The 19,450-nt window shown below is 42.6% G+C and overlaps 2 protein-coding genes across 3 annotated transcripts in view; both read left to right on the top strand.

The window, feature by feature from the left end:
• Positions 1 to 2,140, top strand: part of LOC108249530 (cytochrome P450 2F2) — a 15,548-nt gene extending 13,408 nt beyond the window's left edge. The window contains exons 9-12 of the mRNA XM_017438979.2: positions 1,063 to 1,148; positions 1,325 to 1,426; positions 1,520 to 1,661; positions 1,738 to 2,140. Coding sequence (XP_017294468.1) covers positions 1,063 to 1,148; positions 1,325 to 1,426; positions 1,520 to 1,661; positions 1,738 to 1,925 — 518 coding nt within the window. The 3' untranslated portion in view covers positions 1,926 to 2,140. The remainder of the gene's footprint in view (positions 1 to 1,062; positions 1,149 to 1,324; positions 1,427 to 1,519; positions 1,662 to 1,737) is intronic.
• A 1,905-nt stretch (positions 2,141 to 4,045) lies between these two features.
• On the top strand, positions 4,046 to 17,913 carry hsf4 (heat shock transcription factor 4). Of its 2 annotated transcripts, XR_001809215.3 has the most exons (14): positions 4,046 to 4,509; positions 6,043 to 6,151; positions 6,230 to 6,357; positions 6,937 to 7,061; positions 8,249 to 8,324; positions 8,922 to 8,989; positions 9,779 to 9,878; positions 10,761 to 10,879; positions 10,954 to 11,178; positions 11,251 to 11,365; positions 11,682 to 11,747; positions 13,442 to 13,535; positions 13,906 to 14,139; positions 14,232 to 17,913. XR_001809215.3 is itself a non-coding variant. In XM_017438983.3 (13 exons), the coding sequence occupies exons 1-12, from the start codon at positions 4,384 to 4,386 to the stop codon at positions 13,499 to 13,501; spliced, it is 1,317 nt and encodes a 438-aa protein (XP_017294472.1). In that variant the 5' UTR covers positions 4,046 to 4,383; the 3' UTR covers positions 13,502 to 13,535; positions 13,906 to 17,913. The 2 variants fall into 2 exon arrangements, 1 of the variants encoding a protein (XP_017294472.1); XM_017438983.3 differs by having other exon boundaries at positions 13,906 to 17,913.
• The last annotated feature ends 1,537 nt before the right edge of the window (positions 17,914 to 19,450 follow it).

Raw genomic sequence — 19,450 nt, 5'->3', positions numbered from 1 at the left:
ATCCATGCATCCATCCGTCCATCCATCCATCCATCCATCCTTCCATCCATCCATCCATCCATCCATCCATCCATCCATCCATCCATTCATCCATTCATCCATCCATCTGTCCATCATCTGCTGCTTGTTCTGGACTCGGGTCAGGGGGGCAGCAGTTCACGCACACATCTCTCCACATCCTCCTTTTCCAGCTCTTCCAGGAGAATCCCAAGGCGTTCCAGAGACCAGCTGAGTGACGTAGTCTCTTCAGCGTGTCCTGGGACATGCATCCAACTAAAGGCATCCTTTCCCGATGCCTCATCTGGCTCCTCTCGATGTGGAGGAGCAGCGGCTCGACTCCGAGTCCCTCCTGGATAACTGAACTTCTCACCCGTCTCTAATGGAGAGCCTAACTACCCTGCAGAGAAAACTCATTTCACTACCCAGAGCTCATGACCATAAGTGAGGGCAGGAACATAGACCGACCGGATCACGGATCGGTACAGAACACACAATACTGTGAAAGCCGTGCCGATCTGTCTTTCTATCTCACGCTCCATTCTTCCCTCACTTCTTACCAAGACCCCAGAAGTGCTGCTGCCCTCGGTACAGGGGTTAAACAGCACCTCATTCCCAACTCGGAGAGAGCACTCCGACCTTTTCCGAATGAAGGCCTTGGCCTTAGATTTGGAGGTGCTGGTTCTCATCTCAGCTGGGAACTGCTGTAGTGAGAGCTGGAGATCACGGCACGCTGACGCCAACAGGATCGAATGATCTCACAGAGCTAATTACACCTCTCATATAATGTTCACATTGTGCTAATGCGTTAGCTTCTTCACCTCATGCTAACAGAGCTCACTTATTTAATCCAGAACTCATCAACGACAATCATCAATGACCCCGCTTTCATTCACGGCAGGTTAACACAGCCAAACATTTATAGTGGTGCAACCAAAGTCCAAAGAAGTTGATCCAGTTAACTTTTGATCCAGAGCACAAAGATTTTATCACAGCCTGGCTGCTTTAAAGCCAAGAAATTAAGGTTTAACTGTAAATGATATAAATCAGTTTCTGCTCCCGCAGAGCGATGCCAGCAGGAGATCGACACGGTGCTGGAGGGGAGGGATCAGGTCACTTTTGAGGACAGACACAACATGCCTTACGTGCAGGTGACGAGCACCATCACACACACCTGTCCTGATCATCTCAGTGTATCTGGCATGTTTGAGCGTGACACAAAAGCTAAATTTTAGGTCATTTCCTGGTTGTTGACATGTTTCTGATAGGTAGACTGCAGCTTTTATGTTTTTTTATTCCTTTAAGAGCCTAAATTATGACTTTCCAGGCTGTGATCCATGAAATGCAGAGGGTTGCCAACATTCTTCCTCTCAGTGTCTTCCACTGCACCACCAAAGACACAGAGCTGATGGGATACTCCATTCCCAGGGTGAGAAGCTTCTGCTTTTGGCACCAAGTACAATAAAAACAACAGAGAGAGAGAAAATCATCCTTTATGGTTTTTCATTTGGTTTCCCTTCAGGGTACGATAATGATCCAGAACCTGACCTCGGTGCTGAAGGAGGAGGGTCAGTGGAAATTCCCTCACGAGTTTAATCCTGAAAACTTCCTGAACGAGCAGGGAGACTTCGTCAAACCGGAGGCCTTCATGCCGTTCTCTGCAGGTAAACTACCATAAAACTCTCATTTAAGATAAAACAAAGCCATCAAAATGACTTTGAGGTTCTTCTGGTGTCTCAGGTCCTCGGATGTGTCTCGGAGAGGGTCTGGCCCGTATGGAGCTCTTCCTCATCACGGTGACCCTGCTGAGGAAGTTTAGGTTCATCTGGCCGGAGGACGCTGGAGAACCAGACTTTAATCTGGTTTTTGGAGCAATTTTGACCCCGAAACCTTACAACATGAAGGTCGAGCTGAGGTCCAGGCAGTGAAGCAGTGAAACTGACGACAGAACTCATCTTAGTCCAATAAAAACATCAGTTTATTGTTCAGAAACTACAAACATCATGAAAGATTGGAAAAGTTAGGAGGCGGCGTTTATGTAAGCCGTCATGTTGTAATTTCACAAGGTTCTGTATATAATTCCACTAAATGTTTATCTTCTTTTATTATAGTAATTATTTGCAATAAAAAGCCATTCCACTGATTTTATTATTTCCGATTATTTGGAAGTTTAGAATACTAAAAGTTGCAATTTTTTTTTACTAAATTCAATAAAAAAACATAATTTTTAATATATAAACCAAAAATCTTTCCTAGTTTTGTAAGAAAATTCCCAACAAACATTGACATTCTTTATTTGAGAACTTTGATAGCTTCTAAACTGACATTCATGAGCATTTCTGGATTGTCCCTGGTCTGCAGCTCTCCTCACATGTTTTGTGTTTGTCGATGCGTTTATGTTCCATGATTACACTGCAGGACGTGCAAAACAGCTGCAGCTGGGGAGGAAACTGGTTTGCTGAAATCTTTGTGGGCAAATGTGAAGCATTAGCGCACATTTTGGCTTCGGTCGCTGCTCCTGCACGCTCCCGGCATTCTGATGTTAACAGGAAGTGACGTCACGTGTCTTCATCCTGAGTTATTTGGGGTTATTTTGTATTCCACACTACACAAACCCACAAAGAAGAGACTAGACCACAGAAACTGTGGCGAATAACTTCAGAAACAATAAATATTGGGTTAAAGTTACAGGAAAGTTGCAATTTTGCAAGGTTTGCGTGATTTTGCATTAATAGTTGCGATCGTTCGAGAAATCCTGGAGGGTCTGTTAGGAAAAGTGTTAGAGTGAAGAAGACTGTAGAGTCACAGACAGAACCAAAATCATTTAGATGTGATGACTGCAGTAAAAGGTTTAACAGGAAAAAGGATTTAAATGCTCGCAGGAGAGAAACGGGTCTCTCAGACCCACGAGGTCCAACAGAACCGAAGGCTCTCAGTTCTGAGGTTTGTTGTTAAACTTCTCCTGCTTCTCCTTTAAGGAAACTAAAAGACGGACATCTTTGTCCAAATGAAGGTCCGGATTACAGGTTCCACGGAAACAATGAGTGTTTGAGGTAATAATAATAAAACCTTATTAATAATTTACACCATCAGTCAGCTTGAAAACAAGCTGCAAGAGTCTTTAACACTGAAAAACAATTTATTTAATCATAAATACTGTATATTTATACATAAGCACATTTATTTTTAATTGTTTATGGACCATAATTGTGTCTAATAAAGAGAATTGATTGATTAAAAACAACTGTTGTACAACATATGGAAGGAGAACACAGAGAAACGATAAAATAAAACCCAGAAAAGAGTAAAGTAAAATAAAATAACTCAGTCTGGTTTAAATGCCAAGGAATCAAAATAAGTCTTTAAACAAGAAAATAATGCATTATATATTTATTTAGACGTAAAAGGATAAATTGTTTTAAATTATGGCCACAGTCTGTGTAAACTTTATGTTTTGGTGTCATCTGGTGGACAAAACACTGAAAAATGTACCAAAATAAAAAGTAGGAGAAGTTTTTCCTTCTGTGGGAAATACTTGTTTGTCTCTAATAAACAAATACAAATAAGCATTAATTATCTCCACTTAGACTTTAATTATTATTTATTATATTATTATTATTATTTAAATATTTTAAACTAAACCAGGACACATAAAACTCATTAAATCAGCTCCTAAATATTTATTCTTTTTGCTTTTCTTTTGCTGCCCAAACAACACAAAGATGCATTTATTTATTGCCTCAAGGCTGAGTATTAAAACGGATTTATAATCAAAATAAAATACCAGGTTTTCAGTTTTTTTCAGAACAGCTGTGTTGATGTGAGACAGGCGGCCATTTTTCAAATAATCATGATCAAACCAGACTTTCCTGTGTGATTATGTTGTGTAGTAATGTTACTTTTTTAAAATCTGGTTGTGGAGCTGAATACGAGTCAGAGGTGAGGAGAAGAGTCTGGATCAGGAGCTGTGAGTGAAGAGTTGGTTCTTCTCTGAGCTGCTCTCTGACGTTTCATCAGAGCTCATTGTGTCGACGGGGACGGAGTATTGTCCCACCCGGCGCTCTGTGGATTGTATCTGGGAGGCCGGGTGAGTTGGCTTGTATTGTGTGTGTGTGTGTGTGTGTGTGTGTGTGTGTGTGTGCTGACATGGGCCTTCTGTGAACACATTCAGTTGGATGACAAGGACAGAGAGAGGACAGCAAAGGACAAACTGCTGTGAAGACACAAACAAAGAAGGTTTAGGACGCCTGGAGACAGAAATGGAAACAAAGAGACAAACCTGGGATTATCAGTGACGGATCATCAGAAACATGGACTAGTCCTACAAACACACACACACTCACACACACGTTTGGTTTCTTGTGGCGAAGAGGAGACGGCGCCAGCATGCAGGAGTCTCCAGGAGCTGTGGGCGTTGATGGCAGCTACAGCAGCAACGTTCCCGCCTTTCTCACCAAGCTGTGGACGCTGGTGGAGGACCCAGATACCAACCACCTGATCTGCTGGAGCGCCGTGAGTCCGCCTTCCAAACGCACCACTTTCATCTTTACGAAAAATATTATCATTAATATTATTAGGTACACTCTGAAAACTGCTGGGTTAAAAACAACCCAGCAGGGTTCATATTTAACTCAGAAAACTGAGCCAGCCTGCTGAGGGACGTTTTCTACACAAAAACTGGGTTAAAATGACTCATTGTTGAATTAGAGCTACTAAAAAGTTAGGTTAAAAAAAAACTCAGAATCTGCCTTATTAATTAATTACAACGGGTGCTAGCCAGCTGATGCTAACAGCAATTAGCACGATCTTGATTTAGGAACTCAAACTAAACCAACCAGGTTACATTTCTTCCTACATGTTGTTTTTACCGTCTTACCTTTACTTCAGACGACCAATCAGGACAGAGAAGAACTGACATGTTTCAACCCAACCACCGGGTCAGTTTGACCCAATATCTGGTCAAACTGACACAACAGCTTTTAGAGTGTACCATGTTTGTTTCTGAGAGCGACACAGAGAGGCAGAAAGGTGGATGAACGGATCGTCATGTTCTTTGTTCCTCTAACTCACATCGGTAAAATCAGCTGTTTCTGTACAAAAGTCCCAAAATATCCACAAAAATACTGCGGTCCGAACCCAGAATCGCTGATGATGTCTGTTTGTAATCAAACCTTCAGATGCTTGTTTGGTTTATAAGACATCAGAAAAGTTGAGACGATGAGGATCAAACAAGAATAAAATTAGTTTTTATATAATTACGCGTCATAAAAATCATAAAACAGTCTTTGAGGAGGAAAGATGAGCAGAAATCTTCAGTTTCCTGAAGATCAAAGTTATTTTTGTCTAAAAGGTCCAGACTCCGGTCTGGTCCGGCACCGGGTTCTCTGGAGTCCATCACACAGATAGATCCTCACCCAGTGGAAACTCTATGCTTGGATCTGGATTCTGTGGTGGTTCTGGGCTTCGATCAGGGTTCTGTGATGGTTATGTGCTTGGATCAGGGTTCTGTGATGGTTCTGTGATGGTTCTGGGTTCTGTGATGGTTCTGAGTTCTGTGATGGTTCTGTGATGGTTCTGGGTTCTGTGATGGTTCTGTGATGGTTCTGTGATGGTTCTGTGATGGTTCTGGGTTCTGTGACGGTCACAGGAGACCAGAACAGCAAGAAGCTCCAGGAACACTGCCCCCAGTGTTGAGCACGGCGGTGGTAGCATCATGCTCTGAGGCTGTCTGGCTGTCAACTGCAAACGATCAGAACCCATGAGTTTGGACTTTCACACTAAGTCATCTCTGAGTCCATTGTTGTCCCTCTGACCGTCTGAGACCGTCCAAAATGTCCTCCCCAATATTTGGATGTAAACAAACAACTCGTAATTGTTGGCAACAAAACCAGACTCTTCTGATTTCCCTAATTTATTACAAGTTAAATTTAGACTTTTTGTAGTGAATTATAAATGTTTAGAGGTCATTTTTATCATAGATGATACACAAAAAATATTTAGACGTCTGTTGTGTCTTCATTGCTCTGACTTTGTTTTGTCCTTCAGACAGGGACGAGTTTTCACGTCTTCGACCAGGGACGCTTCGCCAAGGAGGTTCTGCCAAAGTACTTTAAACACAACAACATGGCGAGCTTCGTCCGCCAGCTCAACATGTGTGAGTGTGTCTCCTTGTCTTCGTCCTCTTCTTGTCCCCGTCTCTTGTCGTATTTATCCGTTCTGTGTTCTCCTGCAGACGGGTTCCGTAAAGTGGTGAACATCGAGCAGAGCGGCCTGGTGAAGCCTGAGAGGGACGATACGGAGTTCCAACATCTCTACTTCCTGCAGGGACATGAACACATGCTGGAGCACATCAAGAGGAAGGTGAGGACACAAAGACCATCAAATGTCCCCAAAATGTCCCGCACACAGGACTCTGTTCCCGTATGAAATGAAACACTGAAACATTTAAAGTTTTATTCAAAGTTAAAGACGTTCGAATGTATAACTGCTGTGGATCCAGGCTGGATTGGTTCTTCCTCTGGGGACCAAGTACGCACACTAAAGTCGTTGGTTCTTCCTCTGGGGACCAAGAACGCACACTAAAGTCGTTGGTTCTTCCTCTGGGGACCAAGAACGCACACTAAAGTCGTTGGTTCTTTTTCTGGGGACCAAGAACGCACACTAAAGTCGTTGGTTCTTCCTCTGGGGACCAAGAACACACACTAAAGTCGTTGGTTCTTCCTCTGGGGACCAAGAACGCACACTAAAGTCGTTGGTTCTTCTTCTGGGGACCAAGAACGCACACTAAAGTCGTTGGTTCTTCCTCTGGGGACCAAGAACACACACTAAAGTCGTTGGTTCTTCCTCTGGGGATCAGGAATGACTGTTCCTTTGCACTGCTAAGGAGAGTCACTGGATCTGTTCGGTTGTAGGACATCAGGCTCCTTCTTGTCCCTCCAGGTGTCCATCGTGAAAAGTGAGGAGACCAAAGTTCGTCAGGAGGACCTCAGCAAGCTGCTGTATGAAGTCCAGCTCCTCAGGACACAGCAGGACAACATGGAGTGTCAGATGCAGGACATGAAGCAGTGAGTACAGAGACGTGTCCTTCATGATTTGATGTTAGTGAATCAGTTTGTTTATTGTCCACAAACATCTTCATCCGTCCAAAATGTCGACACGATCATCACGTTCAGGGGACAGAAGAGACAAACCGACAGAGACAAGGAACCAAACTAACCGACGGAGACGTTAGAAAACAAAAATAAGACAAAGAAACTAAATTAAACAATAAAGAGGAAGAATAAACGGGATATTTTTATGAAGAATAAGGCAGAACGCCATCATTAATCAAACCTAATCTAAGCTGACTGAAGCGGGATTTCTTGGAGTTTACGGGCCAGCCTTCGTCGACCACCCTCCTCTTCATCATACTGGATCTGTCAGAACAGAAACCCGGTCGTGGGTTCTGGTTCTGGTCGCGTTGGAACAAACTCAGTGGACCAACGCATCTTTTCTCTGTAGGCCGTTGTTGCTGAAAATAGCTGCTGTGTGTTCATTGTGCGACGGAGCTGCTTTGTGCGCCGTATTGTTTGCTAATGTGAGGAGAGAATGTTCACCTGATCACCTGACACACACACACACACACACACACACACACACACAATCAGCCTCCACATACAGACTGACAGTAAACGTCTAATCAGAACCAGATTTCTGTTTGATTCGGTTTATAGAAAACAGACGAGCTGAAGCTTTCGGATCTTTAGCTGTTCTCCTTCACTCACCATCACACGTGTCAAACTCAAGGCCCGCGGGCCAGATCCGGCCCTTTGTAACATTTCATCCGGCCCTCCAGTCTGGTTCAGATCGAGTCTCTGATTCTTATTTTGCTTAAAAAAACTGAAGTTTTCTCTGACAGTGACTTAGAAGCCAACAATATATAGTTTTAATTTCAGGTTTTTGTCTGTTTTAATGTTAAAAAATCATTTAAAAGCTGAGTGAGGCGTAAGAAATGACAGCTAATGATGAGCTTTTTGACATTTGATCTATTTGTTTGTTCATTAAAGTCTGTTTGCTCTAAATTCTGTATAATCTGTATCTGGGAAAAGGTCATTGATATTTCTGTATGAATGATTTGACATAATACATCTAAAACCAATTAATTTATGTAATTTTTAATAAATATTGATCGTGATCGGCCCTTGGCTGGGACCAAATTTTTAACATCGACACCAAAGGGCAGTGATAATAAAGTTTTTCCTCCTGTCTGCAGGCAGAATGAGGTTCTGTGGAGGGAGGTGGTGTCTCTGAGACAGAACCACACGCAGCAGCAGAAAGTCATGAACAAGGCGAGTTCACCTGTTTTTAATCTCTCACTATCAGATCTTTATTTCCTTGTGTTCATTGTTCAGATTTACAGGACTTTCTGTGAGAAAACAGGTGCAGGTGTTCAGTGAACGCAGCAGGTTTGATGTTAAAGAAAGGTGCAGATATTTGATGCTTCTCTTTAACGTTTAAACCTTAAAGAGAAGATTAAAAACACAGATTAACCTGCAGGTGAGAAAGCTGAGAAATGTCTTCATTTTCAGTAATCTAGGTGTTTATTTTATTAAATATTACTTTATTTTGCCCTGTCCTGCATGACTGAGAATCTACATCAGCATATTTGACTAAAACAGCTATAACTCCATGATTTATCAGCATAAAATCATTTTATCCTCAAACTCTGGCATAAAAGGCGGCGGGTGATGTGCAAGCCGTCAATGCTAGGCCTTTAATTAAAACCCACTTCCTGTCCGGGTTGAATCCTAACGAGACGAAGAAGAGGCTGAACTGTGAGCTGCATCATGATGAAGATGAACGACTTTAAGCTTCATCATCATCGGGCAGAACCCTGCTGTCAGGATGCTGAGTCACGCCTCACTCTCTCTCTGTCTCTCCACCAGCTGATTCAGTTTCTGTTCAGCCAGATGCAGCCCAACACACCCAGCGCTGTGGGCCTGAAGCGAAAATTGTGAGTCCACACAGACACACACACACACACACACACACACACACACACACACACACCAACAAACGCTGGGGCAGAGGGAAGGGCTGCATCAGCTGACAAACTAAACAATCCAACTCAACAAGAGGCGTGAATATAGGCGAGTGCTGAATCAATCAGTCAGGTGCACACACACACACACAGAGCGAGGTGCATGACCTTGTTTCAGTGTGTGTAAACTGCTGCTTCAGCTTGATGCTGTGAGTGAATACAGCCGGGATGAGAAAGGAGAGGCACGCTGCCACACAAAGGAACTCAGTTTTAGTTTTAAATGTTTGAATTTTGCTTCTGAACGAAGACAAAACTCCACATTTCAAAATAAAAGCGCAGAACATTTATATTTATAGTTATTCTTCCAACAAACACCAAAGGTACGAATGATGAAACTTCACCGGTCAGCAGATTTAGACACATCAGTCTTTAAATTATGGGATGTCTCCTCCAACAACACACCTTAAACAGGTTGTAAAGAATGAACATCTGGAAACATATTAAATGAACCCAGCTTTCATTCAAAGATCTGTTCCACGCCACCTTTTACCTCAGCTCTGAATTATACCCATTTCTGCCATTAACTGTGGCGGCCATCTTGAATCAGGTTGGCACAGACAAATAAAACACATACGAGTGATCACATGACGATAATTAACGTGTGACAGATGTGATGTTGGAGCCTTTCCGTGTGAAAAACAGAACTTCCTGTTGTTTTTCTGTACAAGAGGCGTGATCTGACTGAAAACTGTTTCCCATCAGACCCCTGATGTTGGACGACGGCTCTGCCAGCCCTCCTGCCGCCAAGTTCAGCCACGGGCATCAGATCGACTCCATCCATGAGCCTTTCTACATCCATTCAGTGAGTAAACGACCGCTGAATAAATGTCATTAACTACAGATTAAACTGTTGATTTTAATTTCCAGAGGACGGAAATTCATCTTGTTTGAAAATGCAGCGTGGAAGCTGAGTGCTGAATGACTTTAATACCAAAAAACAATAAAAAAAGACAAAACAGAGCCAGTTTGCTGAAGCAGATTTCAACGAGAACAACATTTCTGAAGAGAAATATGTTGAAAATGATAAAAGTTGCCAAACTGATCTGAAGAATGATTGAAACAGTCTGACTCTGGAGAACAGGGCTGTGGGTGCTGGCTCAGCGTTGAGTCCCGTGAGCGCTTGTTAAGCTCTGATGACTTTCTCAATGACACATTTAGCTGGAAACTATAATTACTAAACCACCGAGCTGCTGACCTTCCACATTTAGTACAAACGTTGCCGGCAGCCACATGCAGCTAACGTCAGCTTTGAGGTCCAACAGACCGGCCTTTCTGAGAGTCGGACCTGCTGGGAGGCCAGCTAAATCATTACTGACCCTCCTAAAGCAGCGAGTCACAGAAAATTAATCCCAAATTATTAAAACATGCTACCCTTCACCTCCCCAGTAATAAAACTAACAGATTTATCTGGATATGAGGTGTTTTGTAAAGCAGAGCTGCCATCAGTCCTGCTGGTAACTGAACACTAGAGGGCAGCAGAGGGCACTGGCAGATTTGGAGGGCCACAAGTGGGTTTCTGACAGCAAACGGGTTAGAAAGTAGATCCTTTTTAAAGAAGAATGACTGTTTTTTTGAACCCACAGAGGCAGCAAACTTCATGCAGGTGTAAAAACCTCTAAATAAGTGAATTATATTTTGGTTTTCCTGTCATTTATTCACCCAGCAATCTGTTCTCCCTCCTCAGCCATCCAGTGATTCAGTTTCCTGCTCTGCTGGTGGGCTGACAGGAGGACCAATCATATCAGATGTTACTGACATGTGTCAGGCCAGCATGACCATTCAGATGCAGCCTGACGAGGCCGGGTGAGCGAGGCAGCAAAACATTCACATTTCTCCACAACATGAACAGAAATCCTAACATTCGCCCGCATGAACAGGGAGAAGTGCATGATGATGATTAAAGAGGAGCCCGTCAGCCCCGGAGTCCGGGGAGGAGGAGGGAAAGGAGGCGGAGGGGAGGCCGTGGCGTTGACCTCCACCTGTGAGGTGTGCTGCTCCGAGCCTCCTGTCCTGCCCGTCGCCATGGTGCAGTCTGTGCTGGAGGGCCGGGGCGCAGCGGCTTCGATGGTGGAGAGGAGGAGCAAGAGAGCCCACCTGGACAGGTGTGTGCTGACAGGTGGACATCCTGAGAGACGCTGCGCAGTGCTTATATCTGTGTGTGTGTGTGTGTGCAGGGCTGAGGTTTCCGACACCGTGGAGAACGTGGACATGAGTCTGGAGGAGCTTCAGCAGCTGCTGCTCAGGAGCCACCAGCAGGGGGCAGAAGCTGGAGTCAGCGGTGTCCTGGACGTGAGTACGACTCCTTCAAAGATTTCAGGATGTAAGAAACACAGTTTCTGTCGAAATGCTGGAAGCTAAAGTGAGTTCCAGTGGGCAGTATGAAGGCTAAAAGCAGATTGATTGACAGCAGCAGCAGCTTGTCAGTCATTGCTGATGTCTTTCCACCTTGGCGTTGTATCAACTCACACCTGTAGCTCCACAGCAGCAAACTGACCAAACCTGGCTGCTACTTCATCTCTATATTCCTAATTCCTTCAGATAAACAGATTATTTGTTGTTCTGTGTGTATATTTATAAAGCTGAGAGGTTTTTTCTGTCTCCTCAGCCTTTCAGTTTGAGCTTGCCGCTGAATGAGTGGAACTTCACAGAGATGGAGTCCAACCTGAAATCAGTAAGTCTACAAATGTTCCTGAAGAGAAAACATCACAACACTACTTTACATCACTGGAGGCAGTGCAAACACATGAAAGAATCAATGAAATATTCAAAAATTACTGTTGGAAAGGGGTTTTGTGTTTTCTTTTTAAATAAAGTAACCACTATCCCTGATGATTCACAGACTCTGAAGGCATTTCAGTGCATAATAAAGCCTTTAAATGTAATAAACTATCATAAGGGCATGAAAATGGGCAAATAAAACCAGCTAAATCCTTAAATATAATCATTTTTTGGGCAATAATTTGTTATTTTACATGATGCGATCCTTCCAGCAGCAGAGAGGAGGCGGATCAGTCATCAGCCAGCAGGAAAAACAAACACTTAAAAGAAAAGCTGCTTTTATTTCCAGCCTCAGAGAGACGAGCACTAAAAGCTCACGCTTGCGAAGTAATCAATAACGTCTATGTGGTCCGATTTTCCGGCCAACTCGGATTGAATAGACAGGATGCTGCAGCTGTTAAGTCAGATTTATTCTTACAGTTGGGGGGAAAGCGTTCAAACAGAAACGTAGCATTTCAGGAGGAAGGGTTCAGGATGCCGCTGTAAGGAAACATTCATCTTTGACGAGATTAAATAATACTGCAGCACGAGTGCTAACGAGCCGTTTTATCATGAAACAGATGATTTCTTCAGTCTCATCAGGAGAGAAAACGACTCGTAAAGAAAAATGTGCAAACAGAGTCTTAGTGGAAAGTAAATATTATATCCAGCTGTGTTGCAATATTTAGTGTTTTTATAACAAAGATGTTTCCTGCAGCCTCTAAGAAGGTGCATCTTAGCATCAAAACGCTCTTGAAGCTCTTTCGGAGCGTTCTGATCCATCTGTGACACTCAGCTGATTGCTGCTTCATCTTTCTGCCGCTGACTGTCACTAATTACAGCTCTGAAGGGTTTTCTGCTCGCATTCAGACCTTCCTGTTTGGGTAAACGATCCTGAGACACGCCGCTTCACCTGACCTCAGCAGATAAAGTCTGAGGTGCAGATAAAATGGGATTAAAACCTGAATTTACAGCCTTGTTTTCAGGACTGGAAACAACAGAAAGCTGTCAGGTCACTGCAGTGGTGACAAAACTTATTATCTGTGCTTCATCCGAAACATTACATATTATTATTGTCTTCCATCTGTTCGTGCCAACACCTCACAGGGATGCAGACGGCCATGATGGGAAGATCTGGACCCAGAAATCAAAACCTAAAACAGAAATAATTGATGAAAACTGCAGAATTTAAAGCTCTTCTTGAAGGAATGAAGTTTGAAAGACCAGCTTAGGTTAATAAATCTTGGAGTTGTAGCTGTTTTGGTTCAATCTTTTAGCTCAGTGTCTGCTCAGTCATGTTTGTGTAGACTGATGCTGATTAGCTGTGGCAGCCATCTTGACGTGGGTGAACTCCGAAGGTTAATCAGGTGTAGGTGTTCATCCAGTCTTTATGTTCTGATTGTTTCATTAAAATCCATCCAACCTGCTTTAACAAGTCAGACTGTCTTTGTCTCAGCAGGGAAACTTTCACAGATACTTTATAAAAATATAAGAGAAAAATGATTGTTTTACATGATGCAGCTGAGAAATTCAGCATCCATAGGAGGAGTGACTCTTTTCATAGAATCAGCTTGTAATTTATCATTATTTTCTTCTTTTTTTTTACAGTACATGTTCCAGAACCAGGAAGCAGAAGCTTTTCCTGCTGCAGGCTGTGAGGAACAGTGATGATGAGCCGTGGACTTATTATTTGAAGTGAAAGGTAAAAATGATTATTTTACTTACTTAAAATAAAGATTTGTTCTTTAACAACCAGAACTGAAGGCAAGGCCTATTTTATTACAGGATAAATTATTTAAAATTAATCCTAAACGGCTATCAGTCCATCTCAGAGCAGTTTATTTTAAACATTTAAAATATTATTCAGACAAAAGAGAAAGAACTCATCTGTAGAATAAAGATTTGTTCCTAAAGTGAGTTTTTTGTCTTTAATCAGACCTGCTTGTGTCTCCACTGACCCCCTGCTGGGACAATGTCATCGGTTGGGTTTTAACCTGCGGTTAAACTTAATTCTCCATGAGTTAGTCGCCCAAAGAGACCCTCTGTCATCTCTTCCTGTTTTGTCTCCTCAGGCTGCAGAAACTGCTGCTCCTCTCATTATTCCACCCCACAGGAGCTGGAACCCAGGGCCACGCCAGCCCGTGTGCGTTTCCTTTTTTTAAAACTCTCTATCCTGCAACATGAACAGGCTTGTACAAAGCGTCGACACATTTATCTCCTGGTTGGCTGGCTGCCGTTAACAGAGGAAGAAACTTTAAAGCCAGCTGAATGCAGACGGTGTTCTTGGCTTCTGCACTTTAGTAGAAGTGAGTTTTGCATCCTATAAAGAATTGAATATAGATCTACAAACATGAATACCTTTGAGTGTTTTAGCCTTTAATATTTATTTGTATTCCAGAGCAACACCAGCAAGTTACTGACTGAGAAATTCTTTGACTGAAGCCAGTTTCTGTTGTAGAAGATGAAAAACGTGTCAGCCGGCGTGATGCAGAAAGAAACTGCATCACAATAAGATAATTAACCCACTTAAAGATGTGTTGAATGTGTTTTTGCTCAGATCTGACACTCTGCCAGAAACTATTTCTCTTCCGTCTATTTAAATGTGACAACAAAGAGAAATCTTTACTTCTCATTTGACAAAAACACGAACGCTTCTGCATTTTTGCACAATCTCAAATCCCTGGTTCGGTAGAATTATGACAGCAGGTCATATGTTTCTTTAGCCGCCTCAGTGGCAGAAACCGTTCAGGCAGAATTTCTCTTTGAGAATTTTAAACACGCAGCTGCAGTCAGAAGTTTCTGTCCGCTCATCGTGGACATGTCGGCCATGTTAACGTTGGTCTTTTATTGATTTATCTGAACCATTCTTTGTCCAGGGTGGAATGATGTTACAACATTTCTAAAAACAAGTCTGTGGATTTTCTACATATAGACTCAGATATATTCATTTATCCCCTCATCTTAATGAAACGTCCCTCAGCAGGTGTCTCCTGGTCCTCAGGCTGTTTGTCTCCATAAACCAGCTTCAGGCTGATATCTGACCGCTCCTCTTCCTCTTCTTCTTCTTACTCTTCTTGGTAGAAAAAGAAGAAGAAGAGGAGGAGCTGGTTGGTTTCCTGGTTTCAGACCCGACTTTTTATCAGGTTCAGGTCGAGGTTTTAGGAAGAACAATCCAGGAGTTTAATGTTCGCCTGATTGATCCAATCAGAGGGCAGTTCTGATCTTTGATCCAATCAGAGGGCAGTTCTGATCTTTGATCCAATCGGAGAGCACTTCTGTTTGGGATCATTGTCCTGTTGGACCCAGCTGTGTCCAAGTTCCAGCCGTCCTGCTGCTGGTTTGAGATGAAGATGAAGAGTTTAGAGGTACTCCTCCTCCTCCTCCTCCTCCTCCTCCATTATCACAGCATGATGCTGCCACCACCGTGCCTGACAGCTGGTTCAGTGCTCTCAGGTCTGAAAGCCTCACCTCGACTCCTCCAAACGTCCTTCTTGTCTTTGTGTCCAAACAGCTCAATCTTTGTCTCGTCTGACAGTCAGACTTGTCTCCAGAAGACATCTGTCCTGTCCATGTGGACAGCTGCAGGTTTCAGTCCAGCTTGAAGGTCCTCTCAGTACCTGGTGATGTCAGACTGTCCTCACTGTGGACAGGGACTCTGGTGGACAGGGACTCTGGTGGTCCAGCAGGTTCCAGTTCTTGTCAGGCTTCAGGTTTCTGATTTGCTCCTGATCATCAGAACCAACCTTCTCTCGTCTGAGGGGGACAGGTCGGGTCTTCTTCCAGACCTTGTCAACATGGAGACACCAGAATCTATTTAAAACTGTTTGACCTGATGGACTCGTCTCTTGTTCAGACGTGTCTCCAGCTTGTGTCAATCTGAAATTCTTCTTAAATCTTCACTGAGCTCCTCGGAGTCCACTCTGAGTACGACAGAGAAAAAATACAATAAATTTAAACTTGTAGACACAAATCTTGTTTTTAAAAACCAGTGAAACTGAAAGTTTGATTTGTCCACCCTGGAAATAAATTATTCTGAGTGGATGAAAACTTCTGACTGCAGCTGGAACTTCATACAAGCAAAAACACTTTAAGCAATGAAAAAGTTTTATTCTTGTGAATTTTGTTTTAGTAAATGTATGATGGGGTGTTTATTCAGAATTTAATCTGTTATTGAACATTGAACTCTTGCTTGAGGAAAAGTCTTTTAATAAGACAAAAAAATATTCCTAACCTTTGATGTAAAACGAATCGGCGCTCAGCGCTGGTTGCAGTTGTTTGGAAAATGATTACAGATAAGTTGAATTGTGCAATACTGTACAGAACTGAGAGGAAACTGCACGAACGACCGTAGGAATGTAGGAAACGTAGCTGCGAGCTGGAACACACGACAGTCAGATGCACTTCTGAAGGATAATGTTAGCCCGGCACACCGAGCAGGACACAAACTGGAAACGGTGCATTAGTGATGAAGAGGAGAATGTCGGCAGCGATGAAGCCCACAGCGAGGCCTGAACTCACAATGTCACAATCATTTTATTCAGAAGGGTTTTAAAAGTTTTCTGGAGCTCGTTGGTATTTAAAGCTGACAGATACCAAAGCAAATGTTTGCACTAACTTTGCTGTTTTAATGCAAGAAAACCTCGATTTACATCAATGATTCTGCAAAAAGAAGCCAAGAGAACTCAGAGGTCACAGCTTGGAGAAATAAATAAAAATGCAGAATTTTACCTAAATACTTATTTGAGGTAATATCTCACTGGGCTGCAGCTGTCTGGGACTAGTTGGTGACTCAGAAATGTGAGAAAATGGACAAATTTTCAGTTGAAATCTCACGTGGCTGCATCAATAAGGTGAAAATCACGACTGTTTTTGTGTCCGTGGCTGGAAAAGCTCTACTCTTGGTTATGCACATTATTTTATAGCCCACCTCGTACCCGCCTCGGCCCACCCTGGAAGCCTCCCCCACAGTTAAGGAAAGATACCAGCTGTATTTTGTCAGCCGCACATGAAAACAGACCATGAGCTTAAAACGCTGCAGTTTGAAAATCTGTTTATTTTCACACAGTTTTGAGTCAAGTTTAAGTTGCTAACAGACGCAGCCCATCGAGACACCACCTTTATGACTAATTTACTGGAGTATAATTTTAAAATGAAGATTTGGATCAGATTTTTGGTCGTTTTTCTTTATAATTGTTGTGTTTTTTAGGACATTTGGGGCTGTAGGCTGTAGCGTTTAACGCCATAAAGAGCTCCTGTTCAGCTCTAGAGTTTCCAAATCTAAACTGAGACAGTTTAATGAGTCAGGGACTGTTTTAAAAGATTATTTGTCTCCAAAGCCTTTTAAAGACATAAAATTCAGGAGAGCAGATTGTGAGTCTGTGCAGAAGGAAACTGAGAATTTGGAGACATTTAGAGACTCGTCCCCGACAGCCGCGGCTCAGTGAGACATTAAGATTTCCTGCAGGGCAACATTTCTGTGGTGAACCCTCCCTCACTACGGGTGGTTTTGGTTAAAGTGATCTGTGGTGTAAAACAAGTGAAATTGCACTAAAAATGGCAGTTGTAAGATCGCTAACAGTATAACTTTAATTCTTGTTCTTTAAGATATTGTGAGGAGTTTTTCTGAGTGATGAATCTGCTGTTGTGTTCCTCATTTATTCTGTTTTTTTAACATTTGCACTGGGAATGAAAAGATGAGTATTAGTGATATTTCTGCTTGTCAGGACTGCAGACAGATAAGGAAGTATTTTTGTTCGAGGATTGAAAAGACGCCTGGCATCCCAAAGCACCTCTGCACTATCAGCGGCCATAAATAAATCTGCACACAGATCAGTTTCTGGGGGAGAAAAAGAAATAATCAGCAACACTTTCCTGTTTTAACAAACTCCGGCTGCTGCCAGGAAAAAACAGGGATCATCTTAGAGCTCGGATAGTTTGAAAGTGGGCCAGAAATTGCTGAAAATGTGAACCGTTTTATTTATTTCTTTTATTTCTTTTTGCAAAGTGTATTCGTTACAGTCAGAAAAAACTTCTGTATGAAATATTTAAGTGGTTCATTCAAATAAAAGTTACAAACTGAATGTTTGATTGTGTTTATTTGACCTGATGTTTAAATTTGATCATTAATGCATAATCTTAGAAACAAAACATTCTTTTCAACAAGTTCCTTTTTTTAAAGAAACCTCCAGTTTGTTGTTCTTGTATTAAAGGAAAATGTGCGACTAATTAGTTTTTCTTGCTCCATCAGTTGATTCTGACCACAGGAAAAATAAGTGAAAGGCCTGACTGTGTCTGCCACCATCTACAAGATAATTATTCCCTTAAAAATGACAACTTTTTGGTCAAATTTGACAAATAATCTGAGGTGTAATTACACGCCATATAATGAGAACTCCCAGCTACTACCACACTAAATTTTAGCTCCATATCTGTAAAATTGTCTGAGTTAAAGTCATTTTTGTTTGCTGAGGTCCATTATCTGTGGCGGCCATCTTTAATCAAGTTGGCCTCGTTAGTTAACGAGTCATTCAAACCCGACCAGCGGCTGACAAAGCAGAAACATTATCACCCACCGTTCACCTTCCAGCAGTGGGAGATGAAGATAATTTTGCGTCCTTGAATAAAACTCTGAGTCCTGAGACGTTTCAGCTGAAAGGTCGGAGAGATTTCCAGCAGAGAGACATCTGCTGCTCTTGGCTCTGACCGAACCTGTAATTTATTAAAAAGATAAAAATAACTGACATCGGTTTTTTTTTATAAATAAACGGCAGTAAATAACCTCACTTTTACAGATTCCAGTTTTATGGCGCTCTGCACAGAAATAGTTCTTATCCGTGAGCGGCGCCCAACACAAAAGAGCAAATAATCAGTTTTCTGTGGTTTTCATCGTGTCTCAGTCCTCGTTCCCAAACTGACAGATGTTTGGACAATGTTGAGACAGATTTAGCAACAGTTTATTGTCAAATGTCTTCTTCCCAGGTCACCCTGGAAGAATAATGTTTAAGAAAACTCTTAAATTTACCATCGAAACGGGTTGTTTTTATAACTTTATCAGATACAGATGATGCCTAAAACCTGACTTCATCTGTGTTTCTATCAGAACGACTGAAGGAGGGGATGAATATGGAGCAGCACTCGGATTCATTTGACTTTATTTTTTAATAAAAGTCAATAAACGCTGTGCCCCCTCAGAAACCAAAGCCCCACTCCTCCAGGCCTCCAGGAGGGTATCTGACCTCTGACCCCTCACAGGGACAGAGCTTCTCACATCAAACCCTGACCGTGGAGGAGTTCAGATATCTGGGAGGGTTAAGTAATCAGGACGTTGATCCGGTCTGTTGTGGTCTGGATTTCCTGCTCCTCAGCTGTGGTCAGGAGGTTTGGATCAGGATCCTGGATCCAAGCAGCTGAGATGTTTCCTCTGTTGGGAGATCAGGAGAGGATCCTCTTAACGCTGGGAGGAGATGTCAGGGCAGAGCCAGAACTCTCTCCTCTCTAGTCTGTGATGGTCTTTGGATCTGCCAGCTGGAGCTGCAGAGAGGGAGGTCTGGGTCTGGGTCTGGTTTTTCTGCTGGACCTGTTACCTCCATGACCTGACCATGGATCAGAGGAAGACAA

The sequence above is a fragment of the Kryptolebias marmoratus genome, linkage group LG11 (genome assembly GCF_001649575.2).
Source record: "Kryptolebias marmoratus isolate JLee-2015 linkage group LG11, ASM164957v2, whole genome shotgun sequence".
In the NCBI taxonomy this organism is placed as follows: domain Eukaryota; kingdom Metazoa; phylum Chordata; class Actinopteri; order Cyprinodontiformes; family Rivulidae; genus Kryptolebias; species Kryptolebias marmoratus.
Note: the sequence above shows the minus strand (reverse complement) of the source record. Positions and strands in the feature narration are given on the sequence as shown.